Source organism: Phytophthora parasitica, assembly GCF_000247585.1.
Source record: "Phytophthora parasitica INRA-310 unplaced genomic scaffold supercont2.7, whole genome shotgun sequence".
Taxonomy (NCBI): Eukaryota; Oomycota; class Peronosporomycetes; order Peronosporales; family Peronosporaceae; genus Phytophthora; species Phytophthora nicotianae.
In genome coordinates this window covers 1,367,565-1,382,839 of record NW_008648993.1, presented here as the reverse complement: position 1 = coordinate 1,382,839, position 15,275 = coordinate 1,367,565, and the positions used below count along the sequence as shown (strand labels likewise).

The 15,275-nt window shown below is 52.1% G+C and overlaps 5 protein-coding genes across 5 annotated transcripts in view; 3 read left to right on the top strand and 2 right to left on the bottom strand.

The window, feature by feature from the left end:
* Positions 1–198: 198 nt before the first annotated feature.
* On the top strand, positions 199–5,534 carry PPTG_05471 (hypothetical protein; the record flags this gene model as incomplete). The annotated part of the gene is made up of 10 exons (XM_008899017.1): positions 199–629; positions 691–802; positions 875–1,078; positions 1,141–1,247; positions 1,302–1,395; positions 1,469–1,697; positions 1,760–2,007; positions 2,074–2,373; positions 2,444–2,518; positions 2,579–5,534. 10 exons carry the CDS (start codon positions 199–201, stop codon positions 5,399–5,401), a joined length of 4,623 nt encoding a protein of 1,540 aa, XP_008897265.1. The 3' UTR covers positions 5,402–5,534.
* On the bottom strand, positions 4,790–7,082 carry PPTG_05470 (hypothetical protein). Its single transcript, XM_008899016.1, has one exon. The coding sequence runs from the start codon at positions 6,915–6,917 to the stop codon at positions 5,685–5,687; it is 1,233 nt and encodes a 410-aa protein (XP_008897264.1). The 5' UTR covers positions 6,918–7,082; the 3' UTR covers positions 4,790–5,684.
* A 704-nt stretch (positions 7,083–7,786) lies between these two features.
* PPTG_05469 (hypothetical protein) lies at positions 7,787–10,880 on the bottom strand. Its single transcript, XM_008899015.1, has 6 exons — positions 10,194–10,880; positions 9,590–10,119; positions 9,447–9,519; positions 8,897–9,374; positions 8,523–8,820; positions 7,787–8,452 (listed from the first exon to the last, which is right to left on the bottom strand). Exons 1-6 carry the CDS (start codon positions 10,791–10,793, stop codon positions 8,233–8,235), a joined length of 2,199 nt encoding a protein of 732 aa, XP_008897263.1. The 5' UTR covers positions 10,794–10,880; the 3' UTR covers positions 7,787–8,232.
* A 420-nt stretch (positions 10,881–11,300) lies between these two features.
* On the top strand, positions 11,301–12,808 carry PPTG_05468 (hypothetical protein). Its single transcript, XM_008899014.1, has one exon. It carries the CDS (start codon positions 11,426–11,428, stop codon positions 12,626–12,628), a length of 1,203 nt encoding a protein of 400 aa, XP_008897262.1. The 5' UTR covers positions 11,301–11,425; the 3' UTR covers positions 12,629–12,808.
* Positions 12,809–13,193: 385 nt separating this feature from the next.
* PPTG_21683 (hypothetical protein) overlaps positions 13,194–15,275 on the top strand; it is a gene marked incomplete at its 5' end in the record, with an annotated part of 5,090 nt that continues 3,008 nt past the window's right edge. The window contains one exon of the mRNA XM_008899316.1: positions 13,194–15,257. Coding sequence (XP_008897564.1) covers positions 13,194–15,257 — 2,064 coding nt within the window. The remainder of the gene's footprint in view (positions 15,258–15,275) is intronic.

Below are 15,275 nucleotides of genomic sequence, written 5' to 3'. Positions count from 1 at the left end.
GTACTTCAAGTATCAAACAGCAAATTCACTATGGCAAAACTTGTTTATCCTCAACTGCGAAACGGAACGCGATGACGCCGACGAGACGGAGTGGCGGAAGTTTGCGGGTATATATAGCGGCATAGGTGACAGTGGGGGTTGAATGAGTTTTTAGCCCTTGGGAAGGACATGGAGGTGACAAAACTAAGCATCAGCATCATGGCGGACGTCGTGAGCGAGAGTCAGCAGTCAGTGTTTGGCTTGACGATGGAGGTGACTCCTGTGAACGACGATCCTCAAGAAGTCGACGCCGAAGAGGCGAGTGGTGATGCAAGAGTGGCCATAGAACCACCCGTAGAAATGCTCCATGAGGCGGCGCTACGTAGCGGGATTAATTCCATCTTGGACGAGACGACAGGGGATGATGGCGACCTGGCGTGCATCCGAGAAATCTGCCAAGAGACTTTATCCAAAAGGGACCAAGTGACTGCTGCAAAGAGTATAGCTCACCGTCAGAAGCGCGCAAAGGAGAATACCAGCGTCATTCGTGATGGTAGCGAAGTGGTAAATTGGAAAGCTTTTTCGCCACCGAAAAGCCTCCCGAGGACGATAAGTAAACCAAAACTGAATCGACGCCCGAGCTACGACAGGTAAAAGTTTGAAGTCATTTGCTGTGCTTTGGAAGTTGACACTAATTAACTGTTTGTCCAGTATCCCTGCAGGTGAGTCGCCACGATGGAAGATCATTGACGGGAATGAAGGTCCCATCACGGACATCACGGTGAATTTTAGAGGAGATTCCGTTCCAGAAGGTTTTACCAAGGTACGTTAAAGGACAGTCTGTTGCTGTGTAACACGTACATTATTGAACTAACATGCGCAATGAATTGCGCAGTTGGAGCGATCTCCAAGTGGTCAACGAGCAGATCTGAATAAAGGAGGAAGAGGGTCTGCTATTTATCTGTGCCACAGCAAAGATCAGTCCTCTGGGAAAGCTCCAATTAGCGAGATGATTGTTATTTTTCCAGAGCGAGGAGAGATCGTTCCTACCGATTATGAGGTGGTACGAAGGCGCGGCGTCCCGGCGAATGTCAATTCGGTAAGAATGGTGGATGAACAATAACATTGTTCAAACTCCAACCTTGTACTACATTTCGATAGGGAACACAAGGAGAGAAAATCTACCTCTGCTTCAAGCGTTCTACCGCCTCTGCGATTGTCGATTTGGCTGTGATATATCCAAAGAAAAATGACACTCTTCCTTACGGGTAAGATGTACCAAATGATGGTGCTGTAGCTAATAAATACGACTGTGTTCTCAGATACATGAAAGTGGACAAAACTCCCCTTGGACACGTTGCTGACCTCAATTCGAATTCTGGTGGCACGGAAGTGTTCCTCGCCTACAAGAAGAAGGTACAGTTACCCCATCTTCTCCATTGTTGTTGCTTGATGAGTCGGTCTCATAAACCCTCCTCTAATTCCCTAGGTGGCTAGTATTAGTGACCTCCACAAAATGTGGTTATTTGCCACTGTTACTCCTCCTCAAGTCCTCGAGCGAGCACGGTCACCACCCCTAACTCCATCTACACCCCGCAAATTGAGACACCTCAAGTCTGCGTTTGCTCTAAAAGCAACAGAAGTGAGAGAACAGAAGCTGATAAGTGCTCCTAACTCGCCAACAGCAGATACTTCACCTGACTCGCCGCGATCAAAGCGTAAGGTGGTTTTTACAATACATACAAGAGCAAGTCATTAACCTTTTTGTGTAATTTATCAGCAAAGCAAATTGGCTGGAAAGAGACGATCGAGTATTACATGTATCCGTTGCTATTGGCGTGCCACACTCGTCAAGGAAAAGCTGCAGAAGCTGCCGTGGAAGGACTCACTCACTGTCTTGAGGAAGGAGTATTCGACTGTCCCGGGTCTGAACTTTGCCGACTTGAAGTGGTAATCGATGCCGTCTTATCGATCTGTCAGCAGGGGGTCAAATCTCGGTTTGAACCCGCGCTCAAATTCTTCCAAAAGGTATCCGTGTGTTAAAGTTGAAATGATATTTCTACCAGGCTAACCCAAGCTCAATCGTTTGTCAAGGTTATCCGAATGAGCACGGACGGGTTTGACCCTTTCGTGCTTCATGCGATATTGAAGGCTTTAATATTCATCGGAGATTTCGACGGCCCCTTAACCAAATCTATTGAGGACGAATTGATCTCTAAGATCATGGTCGCTTACGAAGCCACTTTGACCACTACGATCGTCAAGAAGAATGACGCGAAAGTCGACCAATCGTCGACTGCGCTTGCTCACGCGTTAGTCGTGGACCTTATTGACGATATTAGTACAGGCGCTGAAATTGCAACCGCTACCGACAATATGTTGGGCGTGTTCAAGGTGACGCGTACTGTGTGTTTTTCCAACATGTTTGCCGACACTTGAGTTAATCTTTATCTCGATTTCGCAGAGCCACTTATCCATTCAGTCACCATCGTTCAGCCAAGATATCTCAGCAGCCATGACTAACTTCGCAAACTCCGCGGTGCGTCTATCAACCATTACTTTCAGCACTCGAATCTCCTAACATGTTTGAATTGGCTAGGCCGAGAAAAATGCCCTTCAGCTAGTGGTGACGTTCAGCAAAGCTATTAACCGCAAGTTTGTCAGTCTCAGTGAGACAGCAACAGAAAGTGATCAGTGTTCAAGTGTGACTTCTCTACGTGTGCTCAACCAGACACTTCTGGCAGCCGGGACACGCACGCGTGAACAACGAGTGTTTGGTCAAGTGGTTCGAAGGTTTGTGCTTTCGACACTAAACGCCACTGTGCTCACTTGGGCGCCGAATGTATTCCGAGCAATTCTCACGCTGGTGACAACGCTGTGGAATCATTATCGACGATATCTTAAGGTGGAATTGGCGTTGATGTTTGAGCATGTTTTTCTTCGCATTCTACGAGCCACCGCACCTTGTACGAAGGATCACCAGCTGGAAATCATGCATGAGATGACCAATTGGTTGCAACTCCCTCACAATGTCGTGGAAATATTTCTCAACTTTGATCTGGATCGAATTCAGCAGTGGAAGATATTTGAGCATTTGTGCTCGACGTTAGGCTCAATAGGAGAGGGTAACGTCAGTCACCTTGCGAATGGTGACGAGGGGGACGACTCCGGTCTGGAGCTGCAAAACCAGGCGATCAATACCATACTAGCGATGGCTCGTAGCGTTATGGACGCTAGTGGTCATGCTCACCTTATCAGTCGGGACCGCCGCACTCGAATGCTGTCGATGTATACTGGAGGCTGGGAACAAGACGAATCGGGCGAAGAAGTATCTCCAATGAAAGATGCGTTCGGTATGCTACCAAGTGGTGATGTTGCAAGTCAACCAGGCTCTCCGGCGGAGCAGAAGCGTCAAGCAAATCGCAAGTATGGTGGCAATATCTCGGTTCGGATGCGAAACGAGCTGCAAAAGCATAACCAGCAACTATTGAAGCGTGCGATGGAGATTTCATCGTCAAAAAGCTTGAAAAAAGCTCTCGAATACTTGGTGGCTATGAATTTCATCAAGGACACACCACGAAGTATCACCTCCTTCTTACGGATATACCACGACTTTTTCGATGAGACAGAAATCGGAGACTATCTAGGAGAGGGAGACGAAGACTTTAAAGTTCAAGTTCGGCTAACATACGTCCGAGCGATCTCCTTTAAAGGGATGACACTCGTCGAATCTCTACGACATTTTCTGACGAACGGAGGATTTCGTCTTCCAGGAGAAGCACAAAAGATCGAGCGCATGGTTGAAGCTTTCGCGCAGTGTTATTGGGACGACTCACGTACAGCATTCTCCTCTGCTGATACGGCAATGATCATCGCATATTCGATCATTATGCTGAACACAGATTTGCACAACCCGCAGGTAAAGAAGAACAAAATGTCAAAGGAGCAGTTCGTCAAGAACAACCGCGGTATCGACAACGGGAACGACTTGCCCAAGCGTTTTCTAGAAGAGATTTACGATGATATTGCACACAACCCAATGCATATCAAAGGTAGTCGTGTCATCCCGAAAGCCTCTCGTGAAGCCAGTGTCTCTGCTGCTGATCTGGAGAATGAAAAGTTCCGTGGTGGTATTGCCAAGGCTGTGGCTCAATCCGAGGAACTGATGAAGGATCTCTCGCACACATACAACACCTTCCAGTTTGTCGGTGTGGATACGGCTATCAGCCCAGATTTGATCAAAATTCTGTTCGAGCGTGTGTGGTTTTCCCTGCTCACTCTATCGACGACTATTTTGTGTGACAGCCAGTCGGATCTGTCTACTAGAATGCAGTGTCTCGACTTACTGCGCTTTTGCATCTCGACGTGCTTGTTCTTAAACATGCCGGTGGAGCGTCAGGCATTCTGCAGCTTACTAAGGAAGGTACAGGACTCGTTAGATGGTACACCGCAAGAGAACAGCGAGGAAGAGCTGGCTGACAAAGCGACCAAAGCTATCCCGCAAGACACAAAGTATGAGTGGGCTCGAACCATCGAAGCCGCTGCTGGTAGCGACGATCCTTGGAAAGCCATGGGTGACATTCATCTGCTCGTTAACGATATGAAGGAAACGATTCAAGTCCGTCAGAAATCGGAGAAGCTCGACTCGGTTATTCAGCGCATTCATCGTGCTCATTTTTACCTCAAGAACTCCACCACTTTCATCCACGAGGGAGACCTAACGAAGAAGTGTCGGTCGCGTAACCAGCTCTACCGCTTCTTTCTCTTCAATGACCAACTCTTGTATGCTGACAAGAGCATGACCGGGAAGTGGAGTCCACACAACTCTCTGCGTCTCAAGCTCACGCGTATTTCAACCATTGCCGACGGTGTTTTGTTGAAAAACGCTTTCCAGATTCAAAACCCGGTCAAGTCCTTCGTCGTGTTCGCTGATAGTGCGACCTCCAAGGCCGAGTGGATGCGGCTCATTGACGACGCCATCGCTGAGGCTTCCAAGAAGATGAACCGGACGGCACGCCGTATCTCGACACAAGTTTTGAGTGACACTAGGCCTTCTCTCGTGACTTCGTCGGCGATGAAAGTGTTCTTACGCTTCAGCTCACCCATGCCATCCCCGGTTGCACGAGATCATCGTCAAGCTAGTTTCGACAGCGACGGTGAATCGCCGGTGAAGCCAGTGGAGGTTAATGAATCATCGAGCACTCAAAACACAACTTCGGCAGTTGAAAACAAAATTCTGAGCAACACCGACGTCCAAGATCCTACCGCAGTGGCAACAGTGACAAGCGGAGATAGTGCACAACCCAACTCGAAGGAAGACGAGCTAAAACGTGCAGCTATCGACGACAAGGGTGTCGATATGCATCCCGAATCAGCTTCTCCAAAATCTTCGGTAACCAGTAGCAAGGCAACGCTACAATGAGAACTACAACTTGGTATCAAGCTAGTGACGAGATAGACCAAAAGTGCAACAAACTACGATGAATATTAATCACGATATACTTGAAATTAATTTCTCGGGTCAGTTGTCCAGTGGATGCGGCTCGGACCTTAACACCGATGCACGAGCATGAATAAATGGGATCACATGGAAACATGTAAGAAGAAAATGACGCAAGCGGCCGACTGACGGCGGCAAGATGATCGACGTGGGGGGTCTTTGAACTCCTCTGTGCAAGCCCTCAACTCAATCCAGTTGGATTAAGCTAAGGACTTGCACAGAAACCCTCGATGTCAAAGAGGAAAGGAGCCGCGCCAACATTGATCCCAGCTTCATCGCCAAAGGCGTGGAGCGACACAGCAGCAGCGTAGTCTCCAGGCAGCACCATAGTGGGCGCGATTCCAACCATCTCTCCATTGAGAGTGAAGAAAACCTGTTGCTTGTCGGCGTCCAGGCCGCAGCCCACCGTGAACATGGGAACGTCGTCCTCCTCGTTGTTAGACGGGGGCGAGGCTCGGCCCCACGATGGACCGAAAGCGCCCCACTCGCCCCCGTACGGCTTGGTGCCATCGTTGAACACGAAGTCACCGTCATTGCCGTGGTAGGCGTAGGACACGCCCTTCCAGCCCACGTGCTCTCCAGAGCCGAAGCCGTACGCGTTCCGGGTCGTCGCGTCGGAGACGGACGCGAGACCCACGCTTCCGCTTCCTTTAAGGCTCACCTCGTAGTATGAGATGTTCTTTTTAAGAGCGCGGGCACAGGACAGCACGGGCAGCTTGTGGACGCCGCGGATCGAGTCCACGGCACCCTTGTCAAAGTTACGAAGCATCGAGTTGTTCACTACACGGTCTTTGCCGTCGGGCAAGTGGGTGACTGCGCTGCGCGTCGACAGCTCATAGATCGCGTCTGAGCGACGCGCAGCGCACAACACCAGTTGGTCATTGTAGGGCAGCGTCACGTACGTCTCCGGTAGCATTTTGGCACGCCACTGACGGCTGTACAGACCGGTGAGCAGCATTTCCGAGGCCGTGACGGCATCGTGGAAGGCCGTGCAGACCTGCGCGGCGCTCTGTAGCTCCTCCATCGTGAGGAACTCGAAGCAGAGCTCGAGCGCTGTCAGCTCGAGTGCCTCTCCATCGCGTGTGTGACGACGCTTGAGGCGCAACGCAGCCAGTAGCTCCGCGACCTCAGTTGTGTTCTGTGCGCGTTGTAAGTCGCTCCAACGGATGGAAGCCGGCTGGCTGTTGCGCTTAGTCACGGCGGCGTACGACTCGTATACGACGCAGCAGTCTTCAGGCTCGAGATCCGAGGTGTCCGACTCGTCGTCGCTGCTGTTACTTGTTGTGGAACACGAGCTGGCGATACTGTATCGGCGGCGCGAGAGGCGGCGGCTCGACGATTTCTTGGTCAGCACCACGAACGAGTTGAGGTGCTGCGGGCGTGACGACGTGGCCGGCACCGTGGGGGACGGCAGTGAGGACGACAGGAAGGTCAACATGTTCGTGTTGAAGTTGTGTGAAGAATGAGATGGGTGCGGCTTTGATGGGACAGTCGCTTGCTTACTTGTAGGAGCTGGTGTTCCGGTGCGCTGGTCTTGGGTTGGTAGTGCGCAGCGGTGATAGATCTCCTCTCGCTTAACGCTCAGGGTTCTTTTTGGATAATGAGATACAGTAGCGTGTGGCGGTGATGGCTGGTGAAAGGTTCATTTTGCAGCACGTGCACGCGCGTGTTCCGCGTTTCCGTCGCCCCGCGAAAATTTATATTTTGGGCCCTCTTCAACATACGTACTGGCGGATCTTACTTGTCCATGTGCCCAAATGCGATAGGCCCATTTTTTTGGTAGGGTCGCAACGCTCAAAATTATTGCTAGTACAAGAGAGATCGTGCGTCGTGTTATCGAGTTCTCAATCACAAAGCTGTATCGTTCAAGACAAGCACGTGCAGCTCACGTCAGTTCTGAACTATTCGCATGCATGCATACACTCCAACATGTTCAATTCGTAATGGGGACTGCATGCTTCACGGGATGAAGGGTGTGGCTGCTTCAAATTTATCTTGTTGTAACATCGATTTGTATAGATACTGGATGAAATGTGGCCAGCGGGGCATGGTCTGCTCAATAATATTGATCAGACCGTGCCATCTTTATTATATTTCCCATAGCAAGAAACATAGGAATTTAGGAAAGCCAAAAATGGTGAACAACCGAGATTCCGGCGTTATGCTTTTGTGGCATGACGATGAAGATAGTAAATCTACCGTTTGTGAGGTACATATAATGTGCTGTAGCACCTTTTTGTGATGCCTGCTTCTCGACGCTGAGTTGGGCAAATATCATCGACACATGTAGCAACATCGCATTGCGCGCTTGCTGTTGTACTACAGTACGTTGTTCCTGTAATCCCCAGTTGTCGTCACAATCAAACGCATTACGCAAAATGAAATGCGAAAATCGTAGAAAATGGTCCTCTGCATGGTTTTCGAGCCCATTTTACCTGCAGGTTCTTTGTGGAAAGACCTGCGAAAACTTATGCCGTGTGGTGTTGAAGTTGTAGCAGCGTGATGGGCATCTGAGCCCCTTTGCGCGTTCTTTTTCGCAAAACGGTGAATAACGCCGCGCCCGAAGGCAATTGACTTGGCTTTTGCATGCCACCATGAACCTACCTGCTCGCGTTTAACGCGGTGGCAATCCGGCCGTCGCTGACCACCGGATCCTGCGCCTCGCCAAGCAGCGGTCGCTCATTTTTTTTCGATGTTCGGTCTATGCGTAATGGATACTTGTTTCATGTTGAAGTTGCCTTGGTTTATTTGCCTTAGTTGTCGGCCAGACCGTACTGCGTGAGCAGTGGCACCATGGACGGCTTGCGCCCGCGGAAGGCCTCAAACACTTGCTCTGGATGCTGGCCTCCGCCACGAGCCAGGATCGTGTCGCGGAACTTACGACCAACGCGTGCTGCAGCCCCGGGACTCTCCTTCGCCGCCTCCTCAAAAGCTCCATAGGCATCGCACGACAAGATTTCTGCCCACTTATAACTGCGAAACATTTTTGCATCCGCGTTAAGACAATGGCAGTATTAACATGTAACATGTTGCAATGACGTACCTGTAATAACCGGCAGCGTAGCCTCCAGCGAAGATGTGAGCGAACGAGCACAGGAAGCGGTCCTCCTCCAGCGGACTCAGCACGGCGTACTCGCTCAGAAGACGCTGCTGCACTGCAAACAGGGGCTCCTCCAACGAGGAGTAGTGCGAGTGCAGATACATGTCCAGCGCGCCGAAGCCCAGCTGACGCAGCATGCCCGTGGCTACCAAGTAGTTACGCGCAGACTTGAGCTTCTCGAACAGATCATCCGGCAGCGGTTCGCCAGTCTTGTAATGCCCGCTGATCGCCGCGATCGTGTCTGTGATTATCACATTAATAACAACACGAGGTTAAATAACTTTGATCTACTAACCGATATGAAGCGGTGAACGCACCTTTATCGTAGCAAAAGTTTTCCATCATTTGCGACGGGATCTCGACGGCATCCCATTCGATGCCGTTAATGCCAGCCACGTCACCGTACTCCATTTGCGTCAGCATGTGCTGCAGACCGTGGCCGAACTCGTGGAAGAGCGTCTCCACCTCGCGGAACGTCATGAGGCTCGGCGTCTCGCCCACGGGTGGCGACTGATTGCAGATGATGTAGGCCACCGGAATGCGCTTGCCATCCTGCTCCTTGGGGCCAAGTAGGCGGCTACGGTCCACGCACGTGTTCATCCAAGCGCCTCCATTCTTCTCCTTTGGACGCGAGTATGGATCCAGGAAGAAGCGAGCGATGACCTCCTTATCGCCTTCGGTACTGCGCACGTTGAAGAAGCGCACATCGGGGTTCCAGACCTCGGCCTGGCCGTCGGCAGCTTCGATAGTCACGCCAAACAACCGCGAGGTGAGCGAGAACAGTCCGTCGAGCACCTGTACAACAGCAATAGTAATCAAATATGAGCTATCCGCGATGCAGGATAGTAAATCAAGGTAGATACTTACGCGTTCGAGCGGGAAGAATGGCTTGATCTCTTCATCAGTGAACAAATACTTCTCGGCCTTAAGCTTCTCAGACCTGTGAAAATTATGCGCAACGATGACAGTCAGATAAAGCAAAATGGCACTATAACTCACCTCGAGCGTACCAGTAGCCGAGATCCCAGGGAGCCAGGGGCTCCGATTGTCCGTGCTGTTCTGCATACTCCGCCACAGTCTTCACTTCCTCGTGGGCGATCGCGATGCACTTTTCACGAAGGTCGCTGTGCATTTTTTCAACTTCTGCCACACTTGGCGCCATTTTCTTCGAGATACTCACCTCAGCATACGAGTTGAAGCCAAGCAGGTTGGCAATCTGCTGGCGGATCTCGAGCAGCTCCAAAATGATGCCTTCATTATCGAAAGCCTCGCCACTGGCACGAGTTGCGTATGCCCGATAGAGCGTCTCGCGAAGTGATCGATTAGCTGAGTACTTCATGAACTGCACGTAGGACGGCGGGTCCAGCGTAATACGCCACGGTCCATTCTCAGGTGAGGCATCCGAATGGCCCTCGTCACGAGCGCTCTGTGCAAACATCTGCAGCAACGAGGGAGGTAGACCCTCCATCTCGTTCTTATCGGTGATCGTGATAGAATACGCCTTGGTGGCATCGAGCAGATTCGACGAGAACTTAGTGCTCTGTAGTCACAGCAAACGAAAGTCAGAATTCACCGCTTGCAGGCTGCAATCATCACTATAGTTCGCCTTCCTACCAATTCGGCAGCACGTAGCTTGAGCCGATTGAACTTCTCCTTCTCCTCACCCTCCAGTCCGACGCCACTGAGCGTTGCGCTGCGGAGACTGAGCTCGATGATCCGCTGCTGTGCCAGCTCGAGCTTGCTCCACTCGTCGCTCTCGCGCACCGCGAGATACGCGTCGTAGAGCGTCTTGCTCTGTGAGGCTTCAGTGACCGTCTTGATCACCAGCTGCTGCAGCTTGTCGTGCACGGCGCGAAGTTCCTCCGAATTGCGTACACTCATGAGGTGGCCCACGATGCCCCACATGCGGCCCAACGCGTCACCCTGCACTTCCAGCGGGTCTACCACATCTCCGAATTGGACATTCTCACCGGCATCACGAAGCTTCTTCTCCAGCTCGTGCAGATCACGCGTGTAGTCGGCAGCGGCGTTGGTGATCGCCGGCTCGATCTCATCCAGCTGCAGCCGCTCGAAGGGTGGCAGCTGGCGCTCCCGCACGCAGGCTTCGAGCGAATTAGAGGATGCGGACGCAAAACTGCGCCAGAACAGCGAGGATCGGCGGGAGGCGGCGCCTTTAGGCGCCGCGCGCAGGGGACGCACACAGCGGAGCAGCATGGTGTAAGGTGTCGTGCTGATTGACAGCCTCAAATGCCAAGATAATTACCCAATAAATTTGTACCATGGTATTGGTACACTCCAAGCTCATCTACGTGTTGACACCTCCTGCAATAATGAAGGCAGCGCAACGACTTGACCATTAATGGAATGGATGCTCGCTTTGCTCACGTGATGAAAAAAACTCCGACGCCTGCTACTACGGAACCTGGCAGCTGTGTTGGCGTACACCCTCTACTAGCGGGCCTCTAGGATCGAGAGCTATGTACGAGTCTAACTGATCTAGCAACACCTTTTCACTGCGGTGCTGTTGTCGACGTTATCTGCGACTGACGACTTCATGACCGAGTTGGGGTAAAAACGTTTGGTACCAAGTATTCAGGCAGCTCGATGCAAAGGTGGTATCGGTTCAAGTCGTAGCCAGCTGTGGTCTTCCTACTTGTCTGATGCTCTGACATGACAAGCTGCTGGGCGGCAAGAAAAACCTGTTCAGTGTGGTGGCAATCACTCGACACTGTCTCCTTCTATTCCTCGATTCAGATGCCACAGTAACGGCGACTCCTTTGTGGAACAGCGTTCACTCCATTTCACCATTTCGGATTTCGCTAGCAGCGACTTACAGACAGTTGAAAATGAAACTCGCCGCTATCGTTCGCGCCGGTATTCTGGCCTCCGCGCTAGCAGCTACCCTTACACAAGGGTACACGTTCTCTGAGACCAGTGAATTGACTGCGGACTCGGCTGTGGAGGAAAGCACCGGTCTGACGGTCAACGAGGAGGACCGCATCTACGGTGGATCCGAGGCGGATGCATCCAAATACCCGTACATTGTCAGCCTGCGCAAGGACGAAGCTGATGACAGCACTTTCTGCGGTGGTACGCTTATTGCTTCACAGTACGTTGTGACCGCTGCTCACTGCGTGAAGACGGATGAAAACACGATCTACGCTTCAATCGGATCGGCGTTCGGATCGGGATCAGGAGACGGAGAGCAAGTCAAGGTGATCGAGGGATACCGTCACCCCATGTACAACAAGTCTGAGCACTTGTACGATGTCGGAGTGCTCAAGCTTGAAAAAGAAGTGTCCACAGACCCTATCGATCTGTGTGCTGGTGACGGATCAGACAACGAGGTCGGCAGTGTTGCTACCGTTCGAGGATGGGGTCTCACTGAGAACGGATCGCAGAGTCTCGTGCTGGAGGAGGTAAATGTAAAGATCATCTCGAATGCCGAATGTAACAAGGAGTACAGCGACCGCATCACAGAAGGTATGCTGTGTGCGGGTGAAGGTGACGGCAAAGACACTTGCAACGGAGACTCGGGAGGTCCGTTGATTGAGAACGATGTGCTTATTGGAATCGTGAGCTGGGGAGGCAAGTGCGGAGCGAACGCGGGAGTGTACACTCGAGTCTCCTACATGCTGGACTACATCAACGACATCGTGAATGGTGGCACCGGCAGCGGCTTCACAGAGAGTGTTGCAGGATCGACTAGCGAAGGCAAATCCCCATCTACTTCAACGGATACGACGGAAGCTCCTTCCACTGAGACTCAGACTGTGTTGCCTGCTACCAAGGCACCTGCCACTGAAGCTCCGACTCCAGCGCCGACAACAGTATCGCCTGCCACGGAAGCTCCGGCCACTGTGGCTCCTCAAACAGAAAGCCCGACGACCGATTCGGAGGACCAGTACGCACCGTCGACCGACTCGGAGGAGCAAACCGAATCGAGTTCCAACCCTGCACAGCAGAGCGAGCTCAACACGACCGAAGCGCCAACGTCCGTCTCGGGTGATACCCAAAGCGGCAAGAAGGACTGCGACTCCCTGTTTTGATCGAAGTGAGCTTTATCCAGAGCAGAAAGTGAGGAAGGAGATTTGTGTGGTTTGATTTTTGCGGTCGTTATATACATGTCATCATAGTTTCGGCCGAGTGATTGTGGGTCAAGAGATGTGGTGGGCAACTTTGCTCACCAATATTAATAGTCAAAGCGTTTGCATTGTTGTGTTGACTGCCCCGCACTCCCAGTACGTTGCAGTTCACTTCCATGAGCCAAAATGATTCACATCCCGTTCGAACAGCATAGGCCCTTCTTTCGCCTACGTCTGCTACGCGACGAACAACCGCTGTTTTCCGAGTACTTGGCTGGGTAGTGTCAGATGGTGGCACAACTGGCTGCTGACCCCATCTTGCTGTCCCTTTACGCCACATTTCACGAATTATGTTGCGTCCAGAGGCTATCACCACAATTGGTCGGTGCCACTACCGTACCATGCAAGCTGACTACAGAGGATAGCACATCGAGATGCGGTGGTAGAGCGTCCACGCATAACCCTCCTGCAATGCTGTCACTTTGGCTTTCTCTAACTCAGTTCGTGGCAAGAGTTAAGTGAGACCGACATGAAGGTTGCGCAGGCCCTCGCGTTCGCGTCGACGGCCTCGGCTGTAGCTCATGCGTACACGTTTTCGGAGAATCAAGCCCCCGCCCCTGCGCCCAACTCCGTTCAGAGCACAGGGCTCACCGTCAACCAGGAGAGCCGAATCTACGGCGGCTCCGAGGCTAACATCGACGATTACCCATTCATCGCGAGTCTCCGATTCGAACTGCAGGACGAAACTTTCTGTGGCGGTACACTGATCGCCCCTCAATACATTCTGACTGCCGGTCACTGTATCAAGACGGAGGAGGACACCATCATTGCCCACCTCGGTACGGAGTTCGGTACAGGATCCAAGACGGGCGAGGCGATCAAGGTGGTTGAAGGTTACCGACACCCTATGTACAACCAGAAGAAGCACTTGTACGACGTAGGTCTTCTGAAGCTCGAGGAGGCTTCCACGCAGAAGACGGCGAAAGTGTGTGCCGCCGACGGCTCGGACAATTCGGTCGGCACGGAGGCAACTGTTCTGGGATGGGGGATGACCGAGGACGGAACAAAGAGCAACACGCTTCAGGAGGTGAACGTGGCGGTGATCTCCAACGCCGAATGCAACAAGCAGTACAACAACCGTATCACGGAAGGGATGATGTGCGCTGGAAATGGCGGCGGCAAGGACTCGTGCAACGGAGACTCAGGTGGGCCGCTGGTTACTAGTGACGATACACTGATTGGGTTCGTTAGTTGGGGTGGCAAATGCGGTGTTCACGCTGGCGTGTACACTCGTCTGACGTTCGTCATGGATTACATTAACGACGTTCTGAACGGCGGTACGGGTAGCAATTTTACCGACAGCACGACATCGTCTGGTTCGCCTACACAGGATACTTCGCTTGCTTCATCTACAGCGGGTTCGTCGGCTACACAGTCATCCGGTGCTGGGTCGCCTGAGACATCAGGTGCCAGTTCATCGCTTGCTTCTAGTTCGAGCACGACTCCGGCTGCGCCTAGCAGCGGATCCCCCACTACTGAAAGCTCCAGCTCCGGAACGCCGACTACTGAGGGTTCGAGCGATTTGTCAGAGACTACGGACGCTCCTGCTGTGACCCCCGCTGCTACTTCTGGTTCCGACGGTGGTGCCTCGTCACCTGGTGATACGCTGATCTCCGGTTCAACGACGACAGAGAGCTCCAGTGATTCGTCGGTGACGCAATCGGAGACGACGGACGCTCCTGCTGTGACTCCTGCTGCTACCTCTGGTTCTGATGGTGGTGCTTCCACTGGGTCTTCCTTGACTGATGATACGTTGCTGTCTTCAAGCTCGAGCTCTGGTTCGCCGACAACCGCCAGCTCCAGCGACACATCGGTGGACACCCCTGCGGTGACACCTGCAGCTACTGATGTGGACACCTCGGCTTCGACTGCCGGTTCGACGTCCCAGCTCACTCCTTCTACGTCTGGCTGCAAGGTTCGCACTCGTCGACGTTTGTCACTTAAGGAAGAAGAAGAAATTGAGGAAGACTTGAAAAAAGTCCGGAAAAGAGAGAAGGTGGCCAAGGAAAAGATGGCAGAAGCTACTGAGGAGATCGAAGAGGGACTGGAGAACAGCAACGATGATGAAGTTGACGAAGGCTTAGCGGAAAAGCTCGAGGCTGAGAAGGAAGAGGAGGAAGCTGAAGTCGAGGAAAAAATGGATGAAGATCTGGAAAAGATTCAGGAGCAGGAGGAGGAAGAAGACGAGGAAGACGACGATGAAGACACGGACGAGGATGAAGCCCCTTCGAAGAAAAAGGCATCTAAGTCGTCTACAAAGGAAGAGCGGGACGACGCTACTCCGACCAAGAAATCATCGAAGGCTTCTAAAAAGGCGAAGGCTGAACAAGAGGCTGAAAAGGAAGCCGAAGAGGAGGCCGAGGAGGAGCTGGAAGAGCTGGAGGAGGAGTTAGAGGAGGAAGAAGCAGCTGAAAAAGCCAAAAAGTCCAAAAAGAAGTCCAAGGCTGAAGATGAGACGGATGACGAGGATGAGCGCCGCCGTCGACGCCTGACGCTTAAGGAAGAAGAAGAGATTGAAGAGGATCTGGAAAAGGTCGAAAAGAAGAAGAAG